The sequence below is a fragment of the Eucalyptus grandis genome, chromosome 7 (genome assembly GCF_016545825.1).
Source record: "Eucalyptus grandis isolate ANBG69807.140 chromosome 7, ASM1654582v1, whole genome shotgun sequence".
NCBI classification, from domain to species: domain Eukaryota; kingdom Viridiplantae; phylum Streptophyta; class Magnoliopsida; order Myrtales; family Myrtaceae; genus Eucalyptus; species Eucalyptus grandis.
The window spans coordinates 26663408-26690356 of NC_052618.1; the positions used below are offsets into that span (position 1 = coordinate 26663408).

General features: G+C 39.7%; 1 protein-coding gene and 4 long non-coding RNA genes across 7 annotated transcripts; all 5 read left to right on the plus strand.

Annotated features, from left to right (window-relative positions):
• The first annotated feature begins 14136 nt into the window (after nt 1-14136).
• LOC104428541 (calcium-dependent protein kinase 1) lies at nt 14137-16218 on the plus strand. The gene is made up of 6 exons (XM_018866247.2): nt 14137-14218; nt 14321-14473; nt 15221-15336; nt 15558-15725; nt 15804-16028; nt 16192-16218. Exons 1-6 carry the CDS (start codon nt 14137-14139, stop codon nt 16216-16218), a joined length of 771 nt encoding a protein of 256 aa, XP_018721792.2.
• A 42-nt stretch (nt 16219-16260) lies between these two features.
• On the plus strand, nt 16261-17056 carry LOC120295405. The gene is made up of 4 exons (XR_005552763.1): nt 16261-16313; nt 16405-16479; nt 16555-16620; nt 16983-17056. It is a non-coding gene; the product is annotated as an uncharacterized LOC120295405 (long non-coding RNA).
• Nucleotide 17057: 1 nt separating this feature from the next.
• On the plus strand, nt 17058-17743 carry LOC120295406. The gene is made up of 3 exons (XR_005552764.1): nt 17058-17109; nt 17222-17485; nt 17684-17743. It is a non-coding gene; the product is annotated as an uncharacterized LOC120295406 (long non-coding RNA).
• Nucleotides 17744-17837: 94 nt separating this feature from the next.
• LOC120295518 lies at nt 17838-18487 on the plus strand. Of its 2 annotated transcripts, none has more exons than XR_005552914.1 (3): nt 17838-17882; nt 17961-18020; nt 18452-18487. It is a non-coding gene; the product is annotated as an uncharacterized LOC120295518 (long non-coding RNA). The 2 variants fall into 2 exon arrangements; XR_005552913.1 differs by lacking the exon at nt 18452-18487 and adding an exon at nt 18096-18153.
• A 245-nt stretch (nt 18488-18732) lies between these two features.
• Nucleotides 18733-20311, plus strand: LOC120295268. Of its 2 annotated transcripts, none has more exons than XR_005552624.1 (4): nt 18733-18815; nt 19503-19717; nt 19809-20114; nt 20221-20311. It is a non-coding gene; the product is annotated as an uncharacterized LOC120295268 (long non-coding RNA). The 2 variants fall into 2 exon arrangements; XR_005552625.1 differs by lacking the exon at nt 18733-18815 and adding an exon at nt 19292-19342.
• Nucleotides 20312-26949: the final 6638 nt, after the last annotated feature.

Genomic DNA, 26949 nt, shown 5'->3' on the forward strand with positions numbered 1-26949 from the left:
TCACTGGATTAGAAAAAAAAAACTGTCAATGAGAATAGTCTTGAGTCTTGAGTCTTGAGTCTTGAGTCTGGTGATCTGAAGGTCTTCAGACTCTAAACAGAAGGCTTGCAATTATCCAGACTAGACTGATAGAAACGTTTTGTCAGTTTCAAAATATTCTGGAAAGATTTCTTCAATAGTTTTGAGTATACTGCTCACAATTTTAATTGAACTGTAAGCAAACAATCATTGTGCAGCAATTCACTGCTCCCTATTCACCTTAACAAAATGGGGTTAGTGAGAGGAAAAACAGAAGCATTATGGAGGTGGCTAGATGTATGATGCAGGAGAAGATGTTACCTAAGAAGTCCTAGGCCGAGGCAGTTAATACTACAGTGTTCTTGTTGGATAGAATGCCCACAAAGGCCTTAGAAAGGTCAACACCTTATGAAGTTTGGTATGGTGTTAGACCTTCTATGAAGAATTTGAAGGTTTTTGGGTGTTTGTGTTATACTCATGTTCCTCAGGTCAAGAGGGACAAGCTGGATCAAAGAGCTGAGCTTGGAATCTTCATTTGGTACAATATCCAATCAAAGGCTTACAGGATTTTTCACCCTATGACAGGGAAGGTGACTATGGGTAGAGATGTTTTTCTAGAGGAAGATGAGTGGAATTGGATGGAAGAAAAGAATGCAGGACATCAGCAATTTGCAAAACAACCTACAACAATTGTAAAGGTTGTTGAAGTTGTGAATGGATTGGAAGATAGTATGGATGATCTACCAGTAAGAGGCATAGGGTCACTTGCTGAATTCTATGAAAGAAGCAATGTGGTAGTGCTTGAACCATCTAACTTTGTGGAAGATAAGGAGGATCAGAGGTGGATTGTACCAATGCAGGAGGAGTTTGCAATGATTCGGAAAAACCACACATGGAAGCTTGTTGATAGACCATCTGATAAGAATGTGATTAGGGTTAAGTGGGTGTTTAGAACAAAGCTTAATTTTTATGGTTCTGTCAATAAACACAAAGCCAGACTAGTTGTAAAAGACTATGCTCAAATATGGGGAATAGACTACTCTAAAACATTTGCTCCTGTTGCAAGGCTTGATACAATTGGGCTACTATTAGTTGTTGCAGGAGAGAATGGGTGGCATATATTTCAGTTAGATGTCAAGTCTGCATTTCTGAATGAAGAGCTTGAGGAGGAGATTTTTGTTGAACAACCTGAAGGCTTTAGTATGAAAGGGCAAGAAGAGAAGGTATAAAAATTGAGGAAAGCTCTATATGGACTGAAGCAGGCTCCAAGAGCTTGGTATGGGAAGATAGATCAATATTTGCAAGATTTTGGCTTTGTAAGAAGCTTGAGTGAGTTCACTCTTTATGTAGATAATTTATTGGTGACGGGGAATGATGTGGAATGGATAGAGAGGGTGAAGCAAGGTTTGTTTGCAGGTTTTGAGATGTTAGACTTGGGAAAGATGGCTCATTTCCTGGGTCTGGAAGTCAAATAAGCTTCACATGAGATCTTCATTTGCTAGAAAAAATAAATGAAGGGAATTCTGAAGACGTTTTAGATGGAAGATTGTAGAAGTGTAAGCACTCTTATGGCTACTAAGGAGAAGCTGCAGAAGAATGATGGAACGGATGTAGATGCTTCTATGTATAGAAGCTTGATTGGATGTCTCATGTATCTTACAGCAACCAGACCAGATATTCTATTTGTTATGAGTGTTCTATCCAGGTTCATGAGTAGTCCTAGTCAATTATATTTGGTTACTACAAAAAGGGTCTTAAAATACCTCAAAGGAACATTATTCTTTGGTGTGAAGTTTAGGAAATGTTAGAAGTTTAAGTTGCAAGGCTTTGATAGTGACTGGGCTGGCTCAGTGGATGACATGAAAAGTACATTTGGGTACTGCTTCACTCTTGGTTTTGCTTGTTTCTCCTAGTGTTCCAAAAATAAGGAGATTGTAGCTCAGTCCACTGCAAAGGTTGAGTTTATAGCAACAACTACAACTGCAAATCAAGTTTTGTGGTTGAAGAAGATAATGAAGGATCTATGGTTGGATTCTGGTGATTGCATTGAAGTTAATGTGGACAATCAAGCTGCATTAGCAATATCACATAATCTAGTTTTCCATGGCAAAACCAAGCATTTTAAAGCCAAATTCTTCTTTCTACGTGAAGTACAACAAAATGGTGAAGTTAAGTTAGTCTATTGTAGATTTGAAGATCAACTTGCAAACATGTTCACAAAGCCACTTCAGGTTGGAAGATTTGAGCTGTTAAGAGAGAAAATAGGAGTTTGCAACAGCAAATGATCCAAGGAGGAGTTTGTTGGAGTTGTGTCTTAGTGCTGCTGTTGATGTTCTGTCTTTTATTTATTTATTTATTTATTATTCAGTCAAGTTTATTTGTTAGGCAGTTGGTTTGTTAGCTATTTTCTAGGAAGTGGAACAAGTTTGTGTTGCACGTTTGTGTGGGGTTCTGTTTTACACGTTTGTGTGCAGTTCTATTTTGCACGTTTGTGTGCGGTTTCAAAATAGGTTCTTATTTAGCTTGTACTTGACCATTTTTTTTTTTACGTAATGAATGAAGTTCAATGTTTCTTCTCATTCCTTCTCTTTGTAAGAGGAAGTTTGTGAGTATTAGTTGAATATATCAGTAATAACAGGGCTGCTTTTAAATGAAAAGCAACTTGAAAAGCAGCTTGCGAGCTCACATCATGATATGCCATTTCCCACGCAATTATTTATCTACGGTAGACAAATAAGTATTCCTCTCGTTTTACATAGCTAGGATACAAACTTTCGCGGCAAAACATTGCCATGCGAATCACACTATCAGATTTTGCAACAACAAGCGAATTCCTTGTCCCAAGCTCCAACAGGCCTCCTCATACCCATCAGTTCTAGAAAGGAGCACCTGATTGTCTTTAGGTAAGCACACTCAAAAAACAAATTTTGTCTAGATTCAAGAGCAGCTGAGCACAAGCCACATCGATCAATTGCAGAAGCCCCATTTTTTCATTTTCCCAAAGGTCTGCAACCTATTCAATATTGCTAATCAAGGGCCGAAACAGAACCTAGGAGTGTTCGGATTAACCCAAATCAGTTTTTGACATACAACCTTTGGCCTTCTTTCTCTAACCGGGTTCCAAGCCTCAATCCAAGTAAAAAAACCAGATGCATTTCCAGTGATCATCACTCTGATCGTTAGCAATATGACAGCGCTAAAGCGTCCCGTATAATGCTGTATTGTATTTGCATTAATAGATCTGATCTTGTTGGAGGCAAGATTACTCATCTCCGACTAGTAATAATGGCTACCAAAGAGTTGATATATCTAGAGCAGTATCATGAATCACTCTCTGAGAATAAACGCCCTCTAGAAATGCCATGAGGGTGCCATGATCACGCCACAAATGAAGTGTCTTGTCCATTGCAATCACTTGTCAATTATGTCGCTTAAGAATGGACCTAACTTTTAGCAGCTTCTACAGGTGAGTTACTTTTAGGAATAACAGACCAAATAGAAGTCTCTTTCAGCGACAGAAGGACCCTGCTTTTAGCAACAACTTCTACCGATTGTGACTGTTTATGCTGGTCTGCTGGTCTTTAACCTGAAGTTGTACAGTTAAATTGTTCTCGTCCACTCCTCACCCACTCCTCGCTTGATCCTCAAGGCTTCGCGAGCTTCAGTCTATTGTCTCTTCTTTCCCAGGTTCCATCTCACGTTCAACCAACGTTCGATCATGCACTTGCCATTTTCTTTTATGGAGCAGCATTGGTGGGTAGATTTAGTAAAAGGGCCTCCAAATATTTTAATCTATGCTTTCTGTCGCATGTAAGATTCAGTAGCTCAGGGAATGTCAAATTTGGGGCTTTGAGTACGTGCTGTTTAGAAGCCAAATTTTGATATAGATACTGGTTATTGAATGGATTGTGGTAATCTGATTGCAAAGCATATCGAGCTTATTGATATGGGGATATTGCAAATGTTTATTCTGCAATCCTTGTTGATATTTTTCACTAAGCTCCCCTCTGACTTGGATTTTGCAGCCTCTCTCCCTAACAAACAAAGAGATTTACTGTTACTGGTAAGAAGGAAAAGGAGCCAAATAGCCAGTATACTTCCATTCGATGTCCCTATTTTGAGGAATCTAGACTTAGCTGAGCACGGTGAGACATGCTAAAAAGAAACTGGCACGGCAAGCCTTACTTTCTGCAATATCAAATGTTGGTGTTTGATACTTATTGACACCTACATTTTGGCAACCTAGTCATATAGAAAAATTTGGGATTAATTTTTAAGCTCTTAAAAAGAAAAGAAATAAAAAGAAATAAAATAAAAATTGCATTAGAGCAAATAAAAGGAAAAACAAGGGAAAATCAATCTGATTGATCATGAATGGAAGTTGGAAATTCTGATTAGCCACCTTTGCTTTGAAAAAGATTCCAAATCTTAGTAAATGCGGAAGCAATTCCCATCGAGGATCAAGAGCTAGGAAATCAGATGAATAAAAAGCAAGAATTTTGATAAAAGGGAAGGAATCGAAGCATTTGAGGAAAAATCGAGCTGATTGCGAAATCACGCTTTAATATGCAGTCCACGAATTAAGGCAACAGAGAATGGAAGCTCGAAAATTGCCATGGAAAACGGCTGTTTGGAACCACTATAAAAGGGGTTGACCCGCACGGATGAAAAGGGGTGGAGAATTCAAAAAAAAAAAAAGGACAGGAGAAAAAGTTGGTGCAAGAAAGAATTTGTGCAAAGGGGGAGGATTCAAAAAAAAAAAATGCTGCAAGAGAATTCATAGAAAAAAATGGGAAAAAGCAATTCTCTTCTTGTCAAAGTCAACAAAAAGGTATTGTCCTTTTGTTGAAGAAAGGATAGAGAAAAGACAGAGAGAGAGGGAGTGAGTGGACGTGAATGGGGGAAAGAAAGAGAAAAAAGAAGAAGAAGAAAAAACATCTTCTTTTTCAGCACCTTCCTTTGTAGTTGCCCGAGCTCACCTACCGATGCAATAACCCCTTGCGACTCGCGCCGCTGCGCCACCATGCCGCTGATGCAACAACCCCTTGCTGCCATTGCGTCGCTCACCCGTGCCTTTGCCTCCGCCTCCCTTTGCCCGATGCCGCCCGCCACTGTTGCTTCTGTAAGCAATAGCTACGAGCATTAGTAGCGACCTGCAACTCGCCTCCACTACCATCGACATCCACATCTCCGCCTAACGACCCACCATTGCCCTTGCTACCACGCCCGTCGTCGACGCTTGCCTCTTCTGCTGCGCCTCCGCCCGTCATCGGCACTTGCTATCGAAGCCTCCCTCTACCCGGTGCTCGACGCCCCCGCTCGCCTGCCACCATGCAGCTCCACCCAACATCCGACGACTGCACCTCTGCCTGTCCCTGACACCCTACAGCCCGTCCTTGTAGCAAACCACCACCACCAACGATGACTGCAGCAAACCACCGCCACCAGCGACTATTGCAAGTCCGCCACCACAGTAGCCTGCGTCACCTCCGCCCAGCAGCATCGAGCCGCCACCACAACCACTTGTCTCCGCCACCTCACAACCTGTCACTCGCCACTACACCAGCAGCCTTCGTCCCTGCCTCTGATTGCTGTGTCGCTAATGTCACACCACCACCACTAGCACTTCAACAACTATGAATACCAGCAGCACCTCCGCCCACGACCTAGTTGTCCATCGTCGCTGTTAGTCCGCCCACTAGTGTCTAATAATTGTCCCATTATTTTACTTAGGTGTCTAACAACCTACCATAAACTGATTAGTAGCGACTCCTAGATAAAATTCATTTGCATGCTAAAAACTTAAACCTAAGTTGCGAATTGATATGGGCTTGGGAAAGCTTGAGCTAAGACTAAACTTAGTAGTCCATTAGCCGAACCCTTAGGTGGTCCAACCGACTTCAAGGAGGTCACGACAACTTGGTGACTCCATTGGGGATTTGGGTTAAAACTCTTAGTGGACTTAGGCCAATTTCTCTTTTCCTTTAAAAAAAAAAAGTTTTTGTTTGGCAACGAGGATACTAAGTACGTCCCTAATGTTTAAGGTGTTAATTGTTCTTGTTGATGGGGAGGTATAAGGGGAGTAGTGATTTCTAAACCTTGTCTTGTGGTTTGGAGTTGGGAATAAATGTTTTGAATTCAAACTAGTGAAGTGTTGTTTGATATAAACTATTGTGCATGCGTTACATTTACACTACACTCTTGCACACACAACTTGCCATCGGACTTGAGCCGCGATAGGATTTTTAGGATGGTGTTAAGAATAACACTTCCTCGAAAGCGAGATTGCTATGTAGAGATTGACCTTCTCTTCCTCGAAAGTTTTTCATGGTGTCGACTATGTTTGTCCATATCTGCGAGATTGCGTGACTATAGGGCATTCCATTTGACTGAGCCGGAGTTAAAAGGACCTGACACGTTAAACGCGAGACTGCGACGGTCAAATCATCCTTTTAACTCCACATAGTTAAGCCATCTAGATAGAAATCAAGCCTCACGCTTCATGCATGTGTTTATGTGATTGTCATCCCCTCCGAATGAAAGTAAGTTGTTTGAACTCTCACTTTGCAATTTACTTACATCATTGCAATTTGTTGGTTCATGATAAGGTTTCGTCATTAGTCTTCTTTTATATGTGATGGGGAAAACCGTCGTACAGTTCATTTCCACTCTTGAGGTTTTAGATGCTCTCATATGGTCTTGGAAGAAGGGGTCAAGGCTTTCGAAATCCCATTGAAGCCTTTCAGAGGTCTTGTTCGACTAGGTTAGGGCACCATGGAAGAGATGAAGAAAATTCTAAAGGGCAAAGACAAGAAAGACAAAACTTGCCACCTGAGCAAGGGCAAGGGAGGCAAAACTTGTTACCTCCCAACATTCGTGAAATGTTTCCTGGCCCTTCTAGAATGATGCAGGATGGAATAGAAGTGATGGACACCTTGGGACAGCCAAGCGGCAAATTTGACTATTATGTAAAGTATTCGGCTCCTCCTAGCTTTTACATTGACTCTCGAGATATTGTCCCAGATGGATGGGGTGGCATGGATGATCGGGCACCTCCGAAAATAGAGAACCCTAATGATGTACTGGAAGGAATCATTAGTCTGTTCGATGACCTCCTCATAGGCGCCATTGACTAAGGACCTCCAGAAGAAATGGGCCCTAGCTCACGAGAGTAACTCATTTGTTGCCTTCGCACATTGTCACGCCCCAATCCTCTGAGCACGTGCCCATCTCTCCTTGGTTAATTAATAACGACGTCCCAAGACGCATTGCCGACTCATTCATTTAATATACACATGTGGAAGCATATAAATAATCCCCAGACAATAAGAAAATAGGATAGGAAAGTAGGACTCCAAATTTTTCACAACCCGAATAAACCTTTTATAAACAAACTTGTTTATTTACAACGGCAGGCTGTTTACAAAATCTATCTGCTCCACAAAAGGTAATGGTTCTATGACCCACTAGTCAGACACATTGCCGATTCTTCGATCTCCACCTTCCCAGACTCCAAGGCTTTTGGTCCTTCGTGACCACCATTTAGGGGCCTAAAAATGATTATTCAATAACCAGTAAGATAATGTCTCAGTAAGTTCTATCCTCTAAGACCCGATTAGTAAACCAATACACTATGGGTTACCTATGCACGCATGGGTCAGAGGACTTACCTTGGCCTCAGATTCCACCTACATATTAGCATAGTTAGAATAGACACCCAATCAAATGCTATCAACCAAAGCATCAATCAACCAACCTAGTCGATTTACATGTCAAACAGACCATCACTTGGTCATTTCAATCAATATTGTTCATTCTCCAAAATAACCTATCAGGTTACCAAGCCAGTATTTTATACTATTCATTCTTGAAAATGACATATAAGTCACCGAGTATATTCATCATAACGTCCATCTACAAAATAACCCATTGGGTTACCGAGCCGTTATGGCATGTCGTCCATCTACAAAATGACCTATAGGGTCACCGAGCCGACATTGGATACCGTTTGTTTACAAAATGACATATAGGGTCACTGAGTCGGTATTGGAAACCGTCTGTCAACAAAATGACCTATAGGGTCACTGAGTCGGTATTGGATACCATCTATCAACAAAAGAAAGGAGAAATTGAAATAGAAGACCGCAGGAGGAAGGAATGTCGGCCGAAGGGGGGTACGTGTGTGGGGGTGTGGGTCCAAAGAAAGGAGAAAAAAAAATAAAACAAAACCAAACCAAAATTTTGCTCAACTTCTACACAAGAACAATTGGTCATCCAAGGCCCATTTCAACATCAATTTGCACAATCTGAAGTCTCATTGAAGACCAAGATGAGACGGCCCCTCTATCTCATGAATTTCCCTCAATTCCAAATTCTATTTCATTTTTCTCGGCATCCGATTTTCTGAACAAACAAATTCAGTTGAGGTCTAATTTGAATTAAAAAAAAAATCCCAAACAACTTCCATTCACCGATTTACTTACACTAGATGCCAAAAGTCTCTTCGAAATGAGCAATCCGTATTTACGTTCGTTTTTGAATCGTCCGCAATGATTTTCCATAAAAATTCCAAACTCTCCGGAATTTCCTCAAAAGGTGAGTCGACGTTCCTAGATTGACTCATGACACGAAAGGACTTCCAATTTCTGAAATCGAATTCAAATTCGCGGTTATTTTCAATCAAATGTGCTTTTGGTGTGACATTGCCTACCGGATAGCTTTTAAGAATTTTTGGTGCAATTTATCCGTGATCGATTTTCTTCGAACCACAATGAACTCATTCGACACATTGGTGACTCTCGGTGGTTGTGAAAGTTTTGAGGTTTCAAATATGGACACAGGGTACCAAAAATGATTGAAAATCGGTTTTAGTGCCATTCAACGAGAATTTTGCAATCAGGTGGAATCACCCACACTTTGATCGCTAGGGGTGAGCGTGGTTCCCGGGTAGAACCGGGAACTGGGGAACCGAACTGGAGTTCCGGTTCGGTTCCCGGTTCTAAAGGGACCGATTCTGGTTCCGGTTCCCGTTTCCCCTTTTCTAGGAACCGGAACCGGTTCGATTAGGGGCTCAAAAAACCCTCCCCCAAATAAAAATTCTCACTTCTTCCACAGAATCCACAAACACGACACACCGAGTTCTCTCTTCGCCCGTCGGTTCTCCATCTTTGCTCGACGCCACCACCGGTCGCCCTCGAGTCTCGACGCCACTGCCGGTCTCCCTCGACACCACCGCCACCGATCTCTACTCGAGGGTCGAGGCCACCTTCGCTCGCTAATCTCTGCTCAAGGGTCGAGGCCACCTTCGCTCGCCCTCGACAACACCGCGGCTGACCTCTTTGCCCGTCCATTCTCCATATCTGCTCGACGCCACCGCTGGTCGCCTCGAGTCTCAATGCCACCGCTGGTCTCGCTCGACGCCACTACCGCTGATTAGTGATCTCGCTCGAGGTCGAGGCCACCTTCGCCGCCCTCGACAGACTGCGGCTGACCTTTTCGCCCGTCCGTTCTCCATCTCTCGCTCGACGCCACCGCCGGTCACCTCGAGTCTCGACACCACCGCCGGTCTCCTCGACGCCACTGCCGTTGATCTCTGCTCGAGGGTCGAGGACTCGAGGCCACCTTCACTTGCCCTCGACGGCACTGCCGCTAACCTCTAGCTCACCGCTTGCCCTCGACGCCACCGCCGCTCACCCTCGACGCCACCACTCGCTGACCCCTGCTCGAGGCCACCTCCACTCTCCCTCGACGGCACTACCGCTGACCTCTGGCTCGTCGCTCACCATATTGCTTTGCTGGGTCGAATTGTGCAGAGGCCGGCGTTGTTCTGAACGGCCATCCCTCGCTAGTACCAACTTCTGATTAAGTAAGTGTTTTCCTCCATGGTCAATGTTTGCGAATCGCGACTTTCTATTCAACTGGTCTTTCCTCTTTTGCTCTTGCCGTGAATCGAACTTTGGAAAAGTGTGGGTTTGCAAGAATGCTCACTTAATTTGAAATGTTTGTGCTGTGAGTGCGAGTTCTCACCTTTCCGTGCGCATCCAATTCTTGAAAATCTGGTACCGATCGTTTGCAGTTGCTCTACGCTGAAAAACAAAAATTTGATGGTTTTGTTTTGTTACTTTGCAGTCACCGTGAATGAAGTGGAAGCGTTGCATGAGCTATACAAGAAACCGAGCAGTTCGATCATTGATGATGGTCTAATCCTTAAGGTAAATCACGGCGCGTCATTCAATACTTACCATACGTGTTTCGTCGAGTCGTTAATTTCATCGGCTTTTTTCTCCCTTTCTATTTACTAAGCCCTTTGGAGGGAAGTTTTGGATTTCCTTTAGCTAGATTGACCAATCCATACATATGGCATGAATTGCCTGGGGACTAAAGATTATGATCATTTACTCGTATTTTGAAGTTAAAGGCTTATAATTCTTGTTCCGTTCGTGTAGTTTGCTCACAATCAGATCTCTTTGTTGTAAGTTTGTAACATTCAGCGTAGTTACTGTGGTCTACCTAAAATGAGCGTCAAAGAATATGACACCATATGCTTGCTTTATACTAATTAGCTGCAAGGGGCTCAGTATTCCTGCTCATATCTCTGCATGGCTGTGACCTTTGTCCAAATCCGCATGCAATGATATGTACCAACCAATTGCACGCATTTTTATCCAATTACCAACTGTTAATTGTAAAACATTTGTTGGGCATAGGAGGAGCTTCAGTTGGCACTGTTCCAACTTCCAGACTCCATAAGGGGAGAACCTTTTCCTTGACCGGGTGAATAATCTCAAGGACTCTTGTCCATCTTTCCATTGTTCTCTCAGCTTCTCCCTTTAAATCATGACTACTTTCTTTCTATTAGTCTCTTAGTTGGCATTTGATTGATATCTGACATTCTTTTTGCAGCAAGCCGAAGGATTAAATTTCTTCTGCTCAAGGCTAGCTTTTGGGAAACCATAAGATCAGGGTAAATGACAAATCATTAATGCCTTGATTATGCTGTCAAGCATATGATGCACATGCACCTGAATTGCAAATATCAAATTCTTTTCGTTTTCTAGTCATTCATATTTATTTGAAGAGTTAAATACTATCCTTATTTGTGGTAGTTACATCAGCATGGTTGCTTTACTGGAAGAAACTTTTTATTTGAGTTACTTTGTTTTCTCAAAGCTTTTAGTAGCATAAAACATTTCAAACAAAAGCTCTTTCCGGTTAAGGTAGGTAATGAAATGAACAGACTGAAATTGGTCTACTTTCTCATGATTTGTGTTGTATTATGTTTCTATACAACATTGGTATGCTGTATTTCAACATAATAGACTTAGTTCATGTATAAAAGTATTGTATTATGTTGAAATACAGCATACCAATGATGTATTTCAACATATTAGACTTAGTTCATGTATAAAAGTGTTGTATTATGTTTCTATACATCATTGGTATGCTGTATTATATTGTATTAACGTTGTTATCAACTAAATTAATTATATTATGTGATTGTTGTGTAGTGCAAAGTTAATGTATCAGGATAACACATCAATGGAGGTGGAGGGACATGAGGATACGACTCCGGAATTGGAGCTTTCTGACCATGAAAATGAAGGAGAGACGCCCCCTACTACGAGTGCCACGAGTAAGGTACATGGTTCTCATCTTCCTTAGGATAAGAAATATACATCAGAATGCTAGAATTATTATACAAGAATCAATGATAATGATGGAAAACCAAATCAAGTGAAGTGCATACATTGTGGGACAATGCTAAAGTATCGTGTTGCTAACGGTACTTCTGCGATGAGGAAATACTTGACCACATGCAGGAGGTTTCCCCGTAATGTAGATAAGAGACAGAAATTCTTTGCATCACGGAATGTAGACATGGCCGGCAAGTCAGGAGGTAATTCTAATACTGGTAGTATCTTATCAACATGGTCGTTTAATCAAGAACGTTGTAGGCAAATGCTTGCTCGATTCATCATTAGTGATGAGCAACATTTTTCCTTGGTTGAGCGTGTTGGATTTCGTGAGTTTATTAGTGAGTTACAGCCTCTCTTCAAACATATATCACGTTTCACAGTGGCAAAAGATTGCATGAAGTTGTATATAGATGAAAGAACTTCTTTGAAGAATTATTTTCGACAGATTAATTCTAGGATCGCACTCACGACCGATACATGGAGCTCCATTCAAAATCTGAATTATTTGTGTCTCACTGCACATTTTATTGATGAAAATTGAAAGTTGCATAAAAGAATCATCAACTTTATGGTGATGGATAGTCATAGGGGTAGGGAGATTGGGAAAATGGTGGAGAAATGCATTCAAGAGTGGGGAATTGAGAAAAAGGTGTCCACAATCACTGTGGATAATGCTAGCTCGAATGATGTTGCAATTAACTCTTTGAGAGATAAATTTTCCAAAGAAAAGTCGTTAATATTGGATGGCAGTGTTTTGCACATGAGGTGCACAGCTCATATATTGAATTTGATTGTGAGAGATGGCTTGACTACGGTATGCGACTCCATTGCACGTGTCCGGAATGTGGTCAGGTATGTAAAAAGTTCTCCCGCAAGAGCTAATGCATTTCAGTCTTGCATTAAGAGTGAAAATATCACTTATAAAGGTTCGGTAGTTCTTGATGTTGCTACTAGATGGAATTCCACTTATTATGTTAGACACCGCCATCAAGTTCAGAAAAGCATTCCAAAGAATGGAAGACGACAATTTATCATTTGCAAGTGAGCTGAATCATGAAACTCCTAGTGATGATAATTGGGAAAATGCTATTATTATTTCAGATTTTCTAAAAGTATTCTATGATGCCACCAATCGGATGTCGGGGAGTTCATATGTTACTTCAAATGATTATTTTGAAGGAATAGCTCTTTTGTATAGATATTTGAAAGATGCGGTCAATGCTTTGGATCCTAGGCTTCATGATATGGGTGTGAAAATGAAAGAAAAATTTGATAAATATTATGGAAGCTTGGATAAAGTGAATATGATGGTCTTGATTGCAGTTGTGTTAGATCCTAGAGCTAAGTTGAATTATGTGACTTTCTTGTATGGACAAATTTATGATGATGAATTGAAAGTTAAAGAGATGCATTACAAGGTGAAGGATGCATTGGATCGTTTGTGTGAATTTTATGAGTAATCTTATTCTTCTCTTATTTTAAGTGATCGAAATTTTGGTGGCCATAGTTCGGGTGCAAGTAATAGTGCTTCTAATGTCGATTCGGGTGGTAGTGAAGGAATAAAGAAGTATGATGGACAAGCTTGGAAGAAAATATTTTTATACTCGGATGAACAAAGGTGTGATGACAACGAGTCTGAGCTTGATCAATATCTTCAAGAGAAAAATGAAAAGAATCTTGATATTGACCTTTTGATGTGGTGGAAGACTAATGGCTCAAAATATAAGATCATTTCTTTGATGGCTCGAGATATTTTGTCCATTCCCGTAACTACCGTTGCTTCCGAGTCAACTTTTAGTGCATCGGGTCGTGTTCTTGATGGTTTTCGAAGTTCTTTAACTTCCAAAGTAATGGAAGCTTTGATTTGCACTCAAGATTGGTTGAGAGCCGTTCGTGTACCGATTGATGTTGAGGAGTGCATCGAGAATGCAGAAAAATTTGAGTTGGGTAAGTGACATTGTTTATATCTTTATATATTGTAATTCTTTTGTATATCTATAAATGAATATTTTATTTAATCGCTTTTTCTTCTTCTTTTTATAGATATGGATGGTCTTGACTCTTAATGGGGAGATTAGCGACAGTAAATAGAGTTTATCACTGGGAGGATGCCTTGCATTGAAAAGTAAAGTATAGCTTTTTATTTCAGCTTTCAAGAGATAGTATGAACCAAATATAACTATATTGTCTATCTTTTTAATGTTTCAGGAGCAATAGGTCTTATGCGGGCCAAGTGAAGGTGCTGATGGAGAAGTTAGAAATCATGATAAAGCTTGGTGAGTTCCTGAAATATTGACCAAGCATGGAAACTGAAGAGCATTGTTACGTAGGTTGGCTTTCTAGAGGAGCACCCTTCTGCTTACACTTCAATTAAGTGGATAAAAATTTCCCCTCTTTTGCAATTTGTTGAGGAAAACTAACCATGCGTGTTCTGTTTCAGGATGTATGGAGTGCCGGTGTGATCCTCTACATTCTCCTAAGTGGTGTTCCTCCATTTTGGGGTGGTAAGGAGTTTGTCTTGTGCATTTTTATGCATAGACTTTCTAGAGCTGATCGATACTGAGCATTCCTTTTGGCGGTTGTTCTTTATTTCCAATTTGATCCAGAATTTGAGGAAGAGATATTTGAAGAGGTTTTGCATGGCGATCTTGACTTTTCATCAGATCCTTGGCCTAAGATATCTGCAAGTGCTAAAGATCTAGTCAGAAGAATGCTTATCAGGAATCCTAAAAAGCGGATAACTGCTCATCAAGTCCTTTGTAAGTACGATAACCCAATGTGCGGAATCCACAGTTTACATACTCAGGAATGCTACGGTCATTTTGTAACATACAAAAGTAGAAAATGATCAAACAAGATAACCCGGGGCCTTTTTTCAGCCATTTTAGATTTATACCTGTAGCTTATACAAAAGCCTCTTCTCTCCTGTCATAAAAGAGCTATTCTTTTTTTTTCTTTTTCTTTTTTAGCTTCTTTTATAGCGGCTATCATGGGGTTGCATAGGCCATTTGTAACCTCTTAGGATGAGAAATTTGAACTGGAAGTTGAGAGGATGTAGATCCAAAGGCTACCTTAAGCTCTTAAATGGCCAGGGAGTTGAGTTGAGCTGGCAATCTACCTTGGAACTACCTGAAACAGGGATCTTTCTAAAAATTAGTATCGTATATTAGTTCAAGGTTTCTGATATGGTCAAGAGAGACCTGTACAAACAATCTGGAAGAGCTTTAGTTGTGAAATACACTGCAAGGCTGGCAATTTTTTTGGAAGACCATTAAAATTCACTGGCTCATAGGATGACTAACAATGTCTGAATAATTTTTAGAAAACTTGAAGGAGTGTGTTTTCTCCTGGAATTAAGTCGAGATGAAAACTAATTCAAATTTATGGAGGCTTGGTGCCAGTATCGAGAAGTTAAAGAGGAGCTAGTGGGACTTTCATTTTGCTTGGAAGTACATGAAATTCTGGAATAGTATTGGAAGTCTAAACCCACTTCTCTATTTATGCAGGTCACCCTTGGATTCAAGTTGATGGGGTAGCTCCAGACAAGCCTCTTGATTCTGCAGTCTTGAGTCGCTTGAAACAGTTCTCTGCCATGAACAAATTTAAGAAGATGGCCCTTAGGGTAAGTTTATGCAGCTTTGGCATTCTGGTGAAGTATATGAGCGTCGACCTTATGCTCATTATAAACTCATATGGTCCATATAAAGAGTTTTTGGTAGATCTACACCATTCATACTAACAGATAGAAACATCTCATCGACTTTAATGTGGAAAAAAACTGATACTTTAACGTTGTAGGTCATCTTTGTTACTTCCTTTTTAACTGTAAACTTTTATGTGCAGGTTATAGCAGAGAGCCTTTCTGAAGAAGAAATTGCCGGGTTGAAAGAAATGTTCAAGATGATTGACACAGACAACAGTGGTCTTATTACTTTTGAAGAACTTAAAGCTGGACTTAAAAAATTCGGCGCAAACCTTAATGAGTCTGAAATGCTAGATCTGATGAAGGCTGTAAGTATCACGTTAACCTTTGTACTGGCGTTTTGTTTCTGTGTCCATGCATGGGATTGATTGATTTCGCGCCCACAGGCCGATATCGACAATAGCGGCACCATTGACTATGGGGAATTTGTTGCTGCGACTTTGCATCTGAACAAAGTGGAGAAGGAAGACCATCTATTTGCTGCATTCTCATATTTTGATAGAGATGGAAGTGGCTATATCACTCAAGATGAGGTTCAACAAGCCTGTGAGGAGTTCGGCATAGAGGATGTCCGCTTGGAGGAAATGATCCAAGAAGTTGATCAGGACAATGTAAGCCTCATATATATATATATATATATTATCTCTCCTAACAGTGCACAGACATGAAATAGAAACTAAAAATTACAAGATGTAGACCAGGTTAAGAACTTAAGTAAATCACCCATTATTCATGAATTAACACGTTTTGTGTACCGAAAACGGGTTTTTCTAGGAAGATGTGGAATCTCTTACTGTGTGATGACTATTTAAGAAATTTGTGTTTGACATATTGCATGTGGATTGTGGACAGTCTTGGAAAGGAATCACTTGCTCGGGCTCCCGGGTCACTGAAATGTGATATTCTAATGTTGACCTTGATTCATCTTTAGCTATCTCTATACAATTTCTGATCTCTAATATGTGCTCTGTCATCATCTTTTGTCAGTAAATTACCGGGTCTTGGCCTCTCTGGGTCGTCAATTGGTTACAAGCTTCAAAGCCTGACATGAGTGACAAATCTGTAAGATGGATGACGTAATTTGCTCTGCCTAAATTGGTTATTCAATAAAATGTTTCACATTTTGTTTTTTCACAGAGATCTCAGCAATAACAATCTTGGAGGACAGCTACCTTATGGAGTTCCTCCAAATGTACAAAGATTGTATGTTAAACGTGCCCTTCATTTTCTGTCTTCTCATTTACTTTTTCTTATTTAAAGATTTTCGTATCTGCTATATTTATCTTTCCAACTTGAAGTGGTTGCGTTAATATTTTCTTTTTATAGTGTTGTATATCTTTATTATGAAGGCAAGTATGGACCATACTGTATGGTTACTTAAGATTGTTTGATCACGTCCCCTTTTACGTGACAAAAGTGTATAAATGTTGAAGTGCTGCAGTATACTTACATACATGAGTGTTAAAGTGTAGCCTATCATCTCATATAGCATTGCAATTTTGTAATATTCTTTTACTGAGCTCTGCTTATTGATTGGGTTGTTAACCAAGATACTCGTTTTGCAGATTGAGAAAGGTGACACTGGAGCAGATATCATGGCACTTTTTCTTATTGTGCTGATAGATGTCGAGATGTAACTGCGGTTTCTGTTGTAAATTTTCTGTATATATAAATGACATAGCTACTGAAAAGGTATCTACTCGACATAGCTTTTCTCGTCCAGCAGTTGCCCTTGCTTCATTGTATTCACCATTGCTTTCGGAAGTTTCCTGCCTTGCTAATGGATATTCATTTTAAATGGAAGGTTTCAATGCCTATTAGTTTGATTTTGAAGCTTTATGCCTCTTGACTCTGGCACTTCTATATCCTCTGAGGAGAGAGGCGATGAGACTTATTTTGTGTCTTACTTAAGTGCATTGAAATTTTTGTGTCAGCTGCTTGCTGAATTGGTAAACTTAGAAAGGAAACACATAATTGCTGGAAGTGATGTCGATTCTGCTTCTCCCCAGTTCTGTGCCATGTAGGATGCTTGCAATCATTTCTTGGATGTTTTTGTTCTCTTTAAAAGGTATGTAAAACTAGCAGATTCTACAAGCCTGCAAAAAAACAATAAATTTCTCTTTTTGATTCTTCTTTAGTCAGGATGAGCAAAGGCATATTGATCCTTGCTAATATTGTTCTGAATAGCATCTGTCTGACGGATGCAACCTAATAAAGCTTCTCTTCGTTGATTAGGCTTCCATTAATGTGCATTGATTTTCGACAGGGATTTCTTCAAGTAATGTCGCAACTGTTGGACTCGGTGCTGTCCAGGTAAATTGGCGATTCTCTCGGTGGCAGCAATTAAACAATGCAATAAACTTTCAACCTAATCTGAGGTGTAAGGACCCTTCATGTTGTAGGTTCTTCACACTGGGGTAGTGACTTGTCTCCCAGATAAAGCAGGCCGAAGGCTGCTTCTCATAGTGTGTATGACAAAATTCTTGCTAAGTTAAGATTCTCTAGAACACGCTCAAATCAGGAACCGAAATCTGTCTTTGCAGGTATCCTCATCCGCAATGACTTTGACCCTTCTTTTTGTGGCCGTGGCGTTCTATATAGAGGTCAGTATCCTGTTAGTACAACCCCTTTTTTTCCGATTATCTGCTTTTCTGAGGCATTGTTCTTCCATATTCTAGAGTTCTGCTTCAGAAGACTCTCAATTATACAGCATAATGGGAATATTGTCGGCTGTCAGGCTTGTGGTATGATCATTTATGCTCATTGCTCACCGTCTGTACTTATTCATTTGAAGCATGGGTGTTGAATTCCTTGGTGATTATTCTAGCCTTAGCTTCTTGGTTTCTTCTAAACTACTGGTGTCACAAAATGGTAGATTGTTAAGCTTCTAAAGAATTAGTAGTACCATATACGAGTTCTGGCTATGAAGATGATTTATGATCTCCATCTTTTTTTTGTTAGTATTGTCTTTCAAGTCTAGTACATCATACTTTCATAAAAGGGGGACTTTGACAGTTGAGGCTTTTTTGTGCAGTAGCAAATATGGGAAGGACATGGATAGATATGAAGATTGAAGAATACAGTAAAGCAGTACCAGCAATATTGGTGGCTACTTTCACTCTCTCTTTTGTGACGAAGCTCAACTTGCAGGTTATGCCTTTCCCATGTAATACTGCCATTCCATTTTCTTTTTGATTCATGATGCTTCTTGGTCCAACATATTGGCATTATACATGTGGCAATGGGATTGACACGTTTTCTTTTTCTTATCAGGAGAATATGCACTTGATAGATTATGTTATTGCAAGTGAATGGGTTCAACCTCAGTGGCTGAAATTTTGTTTCCCTCGCTTTATAACCTCAGCATCCTCTTTTACAGGAATAAGCAAGTAGAAGAGGTCAGTGGAAAAATGTCTTTGAAAAATTGATAGCTGAAAATGACAATTTACTTGCTTTGCCCATAACATGTTGAAATGTGATTGAGCGACAAACATGTAATTTCTCTATGACGCTGAGATTGGCTTTGCTTATCATGATGATTTTACCCCATGACTTCATAATTACTCATTCTCTTTTCATAAGAGTCTGTATGCGATTCTGACTTGTCTGGAAGTTTTGTTTTCTTTTTAATCTCGAGTTGAGGAACGTTTACATTAGGAACCATCTTAAAGGCAATAAGTGCCCTTAAAGTTGCTTATAAGTAGAAATATATTATGTGAGAGGAGCCAAGATGTCTGTGTTTAACAACAAGGACATCAATTTTTGAGGCAGACATATTAACAAAGCATCCTATTGTTTAATCAACGCTTGAACTTTGTTGAGCATAATGCACTGATTAGCTGCAAAGAAGCTAATTGTTTGTGAATGAAACTAGGAAACTAAGGGCAATGTTGTTATGATGAGTAACAAGCTAACAAGTTGATCAGTTATGCCTATGTTCTTTTGTTTAATGATCACTTCTGTAAACTTTGTACGGTTACTTTCTTGCAACTTAACAGTGTTGTGTCTCTGAATGATTTGTCAATAATCTATCCACATCCATTATATTACAAGGTATCTAAAAGACGTGATTTTTCTGAATGCAGGAGCAACGATTTGTAAGGAATGGACATGCTGATAAATGGGAAAAGGTTCACCAAATTTGAGATAAGTTTGAATATGATAGATAGAGAATCTGTGCAAAAAGATGGCTCCTCTTGTTACGTTACTCTCTGCAGAACCAGAGATACAATATGTTGCCTTAAGAAATATCAACCTCATTGTCCAAAGGTGGCCTACTATTCTAGCCCATGAAATTAAGGTTGGTCCATTTAGTCTTGCCACTAAGTGATCCATATTGGGTGCATTATGAGTAAGAAAGGCATGCTTATTGATCCTCTCGTCATTGCCAGGTGTTTTTCTGCAAGTACAATGACCCAATTTATGTGAAGATGGAGAAGTTAGAAATCATGATAAAGCTTGCTTCAGACAGAAATATTACGTCTGTGGGACAACCTCTTTCTATGCCTACTCACAAATAGCATGTGCTTATCAGGACTTGTGGTATGTACTACTAACAATAATATCTCACATGATGTTGACAACTCCAAGGACATCTCATAAAAAATCCGAGTACACAGAGAGCAAAAAGTTTACTTGAGATACCAGTTGCTCATCGCATTGTCATTAGTGGCGCTCCAATTCAGAACAATCTAAGGGTAATCCTTAGGGCTACTATTTTATGCAGTGCTTTCATATCTGTTATGTCTTAATAATACAGTATATTTTTCTAATATTGTGTGCCATTTTTTTATGCTTAAATAGGAACTATGGGCGCTATTTAACTTCTGCTGTCCTGAACTACTGGGTGATAACAAAGTCTACTTCTCCTGGTTTCTAAACATCCTCATTATCATGTCTTCATTTTTTCTTTCCTTGGTTGAGTTTGAAATATTCTTACAGCTTTAAAGAGAAATATGAGAATCCCATACTTCGTGGAAATGAAAAAAAAAGCTTCAGATAGAGAGAAGCGCATTGGTTTCGCAGTTGCAAAGGTATTGAATTCTTTTTTAGCAGTATGTCTTTTGTACTTTAATGTAGTGGTTTCTCCATTAAATGATTTGCCATCTACTTGCCAAAGAGTTAGAAATTGGGCATCATTAAGTCAGATGAGTCAGAGCAAGAGTTGGGAATACGGGCTTGACTAAGTCAAATGAATTAGAAATGTTGTATAAAGTATAAACGGCATCACGGAGTCAGAGTCAGAACAAGAGTTGGGAATATGGGATGAATTACAAGAACATCGTATAGAGTGGACTCCATTATATCTTTGTTTTGACTGAGGCTGCTCTCTGTCCACATGAATCATTGCAGATTGCTGATATATGCTTTCCAAGGAACAAGTTTAATGGCAGGAAAATTAGGACAATGGCTCTGAAACAGGAGCGCCTTACTGAATACTGAGCATATTTCACACTTCACGGTCTTGCAACTTATAGATTTTCTTTTGGCTAGTGCTAAAAGATTAGTAAAGCACGCAATTTCTCCAAAGAGGCCCTATAACCTTGGAAAAGGCAATGTTGAACCATATTGCATAGTTTTATGGTAAATCCTACCAAATTAAATTCTCCATTGGAAATATAAATTGCAATCTTGAAAGTGAGATTTTGTATGTTCATTGTCTCGTGCTACCGTAGTTTCCGTTGACTATAAAGCTTAGTAATTTTTCGTGGTCTATCTTATTATGCGGGGACTTTACAATTCGTTAGGTTGTCTAATTCTATAAAAGGCATAAGTATCCCTGCATGAGAAAAAAATGAAGCCACTTAAGAAAGTATTGGTACTGTTGAATTTTGATTTCTCTAAGTTGACCATGTTTGTTGATTATTGTGCTTCACTCAATATTTTCTTGTAAGTGTTAACTTTCATTTCTCTGCTAAACATGTGGGGTTTTTTCTTTTTTCCTTCTCTGGTTTCATATTGTATATCAGGTACTTGCTTGCTTTACTTCTGTGGAATTTGTGCCCAAAAAAAAAAAAAAAAAGATAAAAAATAAATGGTGGAGTAATTCCTTTTGCAACAGGAGCTGAGGGAACGCGTTCAACCATACTTTTTGCGACGCCTTAAGAGTGAAGTATTTCATGAAGACGATGGAGAAGTTGCCAAATTGTCGAAGAAGAGTGAATTGATCGTGTGGTTAAGATTGACAAATTGTCAGGTACAAGTTGCATTCTTCAGCCTAGGCTGTTATTGCACGGTGTTGGTCCCAGGGTTCAACATGTTGATCCTAAAATTTTGACATTTGCAGAGACGACTTTATGAAGCCACATAATCAAAAACTGTGGAAGATTACTTGTTTTATTGTCATCCTGAAAATCAGAAAACACCACATAGTCAGAAACTGCGGAAATGGTTTGTCCCATTTACCTTTCTTCTTCTACAGTTGTATGTTCATCAATTTGTTCATGTACATGCCTTCTCAAAAGACTATGCCCATCTTTTTCCCACGGATTATTCTGTTATTCTTTTTTTTTTTTTTGGATGCTTTTGCTCCCAAGGAACTATTTTTGACAATTTATGTACATAGAAGCTTTGGTTCGTCTCTTTCCTTCTCCGTTATAGTTCAAATCTAAAAATGAACAAAAAAAGAAAAAGAAAAAAAAGCTGTGACAGGGTAGGTTCCATGTTCTTGGTTCTGACGGGTAGGTTCCAGGTTCTTGGTTCTGATGGGTAGGTTCCAGGTTCCAAAAAATGAGGAACCTGTACCCAAGGGTAGGTTCTAGGTTCCAACCAGAACCTGTAAGGAATCGGGAACCGCTCACCCCTATCGATCGCCATTTGAGTCAAATCAACCTATCTCTGGTCTCTAATCGATTTTTAATTGTGCTGTAATGACCCTTGTAGATTAGCACGGTCCAGCAGTCAATTCCTAGTCAAACTCTTAAGTCTATTGCATTTAAGATCCCTTAATGGCTTCACTAGATAGATCAGTTATTTCTTGAGTGGTAATCTCAGAGAAAAACACTATAGTCACGTTGATGAAAGGCTCGATTTATCCCATTGAAATCAGAATGAAAATCGGGATGTCACACACATTCCCATACGTGGGAATTTTTATTGCTTTCCAAGAAATGTTTTCAATTTCTTCTTTTTCACTTTCCTTTTAGGGATTAAACATTGCATTTTTCATTTAATAAATGTAATTCGATTAATTAATATCAACAAAATTACAAGTTTTGTTTTGAGGAAATGATAGGGTATGCCAAACCAGCTTGGTGACTGTGACATCCTGAATTTCAGGTTCTGTTTTCAATTGAATAAGTTGAGCTTTTCATCGATGCGTCTATAGTTCTTTTCTCTGAGTTGGCCACTCATGAGATACCTAATCTATCAAGTGAAGCCGTTAAGGAATCTAAATGCAATAGACTTGAGAATTCAACTAGGAATCGACTGCTCGACCGTGCTAATCTGCAAGAGTCATTACGGCACTATCAAAATCGATCAGGGACGGAGATAGGTCGATTCAACAGAGGTATGTGATTAGTGTGTGGGCGATTCCACGTAATTGCAAATTTTATGTCGAACGGCACTAGACCGATTTTTCTATCATTTTTGTATCCAGTGTCCGTATTTGAAATCTCGAGATTTTCACGACAACCGAGAGTCGCCAATATGTCGAAGATATACATTGTGGCTCAAAAAATAATCGACAACGGGTCAATTGCACTAAAAATTCCTAAAAGCTACCCGGTAGGTTAGGTCGCGCTAAAATCGCGCCAGATTGAAATTAACCGTGAATTTAAACCCGATTTCAGAAATTGAAAGTTATGTCATGTCACACTTTATTTTAAGAGTGTTGACTCATCCTCCGAAGGTATTTTAAGAGTGTTGACTCATCCTTCAAAGGTTTTTCAACAAATTGAGATTTTCGGCGAAAATTCAAAGTAAGGTTATTTTGGACCGGGAAAATCAGCAGGCTATTTTTGGTCGCATTTTTGGGATTCAAGTTGGTTCAATTGATGATGAAAAATATGGATTGTGATGTGGGCACCTTGGCTGAATTGTTTAGGCTTCAATTGAATTGATTTAAAGAGGATTTGAATGAAATTGATGAGCAAATGTCCAAAATTGTATGCCACAGGGTAGACAACATTTTGGACCCTTTGGCAAGCTTGTTGAGGAAGATTTGGGAGAGAGAAGTGGTTGTGGATGGCTAATGGCTGATGGGGGCAAGCAAAGGGAGAATTGGACAAGTGTTGAAGCTTGGAAGCCATTTGGGGTCCCCCTCTTTAGCAGCCACCTTCTTCTTCCTTCAACAACTCCTTTCTCCATTGTTGAGGAGTTTTGTGATCTTAGAAACTAGAGGAAGCTAGCTGAAGACCAGCCAAGCCCTACCGTCGCTCGCTAAGCCGCCAGATTGTTGTTGCTTGCCCGTCGCACCAACCGTGAGCCCCGTGTGCACCGTCCGCCATCTCACCTCCTATCGCATCCAAGCTACCTTTATCTGTCCTTGTTGAAGCCAGCCGGAGCTCCACTGTCGTTATCAGCTCACCTTCACAGCCTCTGCTCGCCTGTAGCCACCCGCCTGGCTTCGCCATGGCTATTCCAACCAATCAAGTCCTCGGTTTGCTCCTTGACCAGCAGATCAGAAGCCGAAGCCAACAAGGTCTTTCGTTCTTCATGGCCCGTTTTTGGTCCCTTCCGAGCTTTATTTAGTGTCGTTGTTAGGAGGTTTGTCGCCCACCTTGGCGTTGCTGTCACCGTGGACTCACCGGATTGCTAAACGAGTTAGTTTACTCACTAAACTCTGCTTAGGGAGTTAATTATGCTTAAGGGGTGTTTAGGTTAGGCTAAGTATGTTTAGGTGGTTAGATTAGTTTAGTTAAAGGTTAATTAGATTAAGTGATTTAATTAGTTTAGTAGGTTGATTAATTAGCCTAATCATGAGGTTAGATTAGTGTAATATTAATTAGGAATTTATTAATTATTTACATTTATTTAATTATTGAGTAACTATTTATTTATATAATTTTTGAAATTTAATTAATTATTTAATAATTCCGGAAATTATGCTGGGATGGCCAGTCGTTGGAATTTCATGTTGTTCCCTATGGTGTGATTAGTTTGTACAAATTGATTGTTAAATTGTGCAATTGAGTGATGATTGTGAAGTTTTAGTATTTAACTAGAAAATACCGGGTGTTGGGTGTTGACACCGTATATGGTTTTTAAGTACTATAACAGCTTGTGTGAGCAATATTGTAAGTCAGCTTGTGTGAGGATTGAGAAAGTGAGCTTGTGTGAGCATTGATAGAAGTAAGTTTGTGTGAGCAATAGTATATCTCAGCTTGTGTGAGCAATAATCCTTGGCTATGCCAGAGGACCGATGTGTGTTGATAGTTCATGTTTGTGCGAGCACTAATTGATTGATTAACTGATTAGATTGAATTGAATGGATGGACCGATGTGTGTCAGTAGTTCATGCTTGTGCGAGCATTGATTGATTGGGTGTTTAAATTGTACTAACATATAGGAAAGAACTGAGGCAAGGTAAGTCCTCTGTATTGTGCGGTTAGGTCTCTAGGCATATTTCCTTCCTAGTCGGAGTTTAGGGGGTGAACTTGCTGAGACATTGTCTCACCCCGTTGTGGGCTTAACATTTTCAAGTCTGTAGATAGCGATTCCTTCAGAAATTTTGGTCGGCCAATAAGGGTTACTGAGTGAGTTTTTAGCTACCCCGATCCCAAAAGTCACTGGGTTTATGAACTTGTGGTGACCATCATCTGGGTCGAAGATGACCTATTTCATAGGGTATCTCATCGATTCAGAGCGTGGTTTCAATACGGAATGGATTCAGGGTGGGTCCCCTCAGGGGTTTTGAAATTTTTACTGTGGTAGTTGATGCCACTCTAGATGAGAGTGCAGATTACCCTTATGATGGTAAGGTGGAGGACCTGACACCCCCAGAGCCTATAGACACAGAAGGATCAATGAATGTGTCCAACTAGTGGTCATAGGACAATTCCCTTTTGAGAACGATCTTTTGTAGACTAGCTTTTGTATATAAACCGGGGTGTTTATAAAAGCATGTTTTGCTTGGGAATGGTTTCCTACTTTCTCTTATCCTATGCTATGTGTTGTTAGAGGTAATTGTTTCGTTTCCGCATGCGCATTAAAATGAATGGGTTGGCAACACGTCCTAGGTCGTCACAATTTAATCGACAACCGAGGGATGGGCACGCACTCAAGGATTGGGGTGTGACAATGATGATATCCAATAATGAAAAGAAAATATCATCCGTGGAGAAATTTTGAGGACTAGGCTTCTTCATGCTTCCTCATCCAAAAATTCCCCCAAAAAAAAGAATAAAAAAAATCATTTTTAAAGCCATTTCCAAAAGCATACATTAGGTTAGCTCTGTTTAATTTTCTGACTCATTTATTTCATGTATGAGAGCATTACTTCTCTAGCTTGTGAGAAACATATGAAAAAGGCACATCGCGTTGCAATGATAGATCAAATGGCTCAACTATTACTCAAAAAGTTTGAGGATACACTTCTTAAGAGTTGATAAATGAGGGGCAAGTAAAAGAAGACAAAGAGGACCATCCATCTTTGGTGAAAGAGATGATGAATTGGGGGGCACTACCTGAGACAAAATCTCGATCTGAACCAACATGGATGTGCAATTTGAATTTACTTTGATACTGCATAGTATCCTATTCACACACGTTCTCTTGTGCAGGGACAAAAGTGAATTTTCAGTCTTGAATGATAGGGATAATCCAAGGACATCCATTGCTGAGGCAATCCCATTGTGGAGCAACCCCTTGCATGAATGCATAAAACCATTTCTTTTAGTGTGGTATTTCTTTTGAAGCTGACAATTTTTCATACTTAAAGCTATTGAGCTCTTTTAAAAATGATTTTGCATCGTGACTCTTACATGTTTAGTCCACCAATTCCACTAAAGAACATCAAAATGGACTAATTTAATGAATGATGTGGAATGGATTGAGCTTACTAAATGAGACAAGTCGGGATGATAGAAAGCTAACCCTATCCTATACACAGTCTTCTACTCATACACTTGTGAGATCAGTGTAAGAAGGTTCATATCCACAAGGTAAAGAGTTCTCTCACAAAAGGTACGATAACCGAAATAATGAGGGGCAATTTATTTCTCTATCCTAAACACTATAAGTGATCAATTGCTTAACCCCTTTTGAGCCTCATACACTTATGGAGATTCTTTTCAAATTACCCATGTCAAGAACCACCCCACATTGGGGCAACTGGGAGGTAAGACAACATCATGAGATGAGGAAAATGGAAAGAAATTTTCCTGCTTTCACTTGCATCAATCTGCAAGTTGTGCTATTATATTGAATTCATGTGGCAATTTAAGTGCCTTAGGATGACGAAGAGCATTTTTTTCTCTATCCTACATACTTATATGCTTTGCATAGCCCACTTGAACCTGCAATTTTGTTTCTTCAATCCTAGTTGATGATCATCCCCCACATTAGGGCAGGGCAAAAGGTAGATGAAGA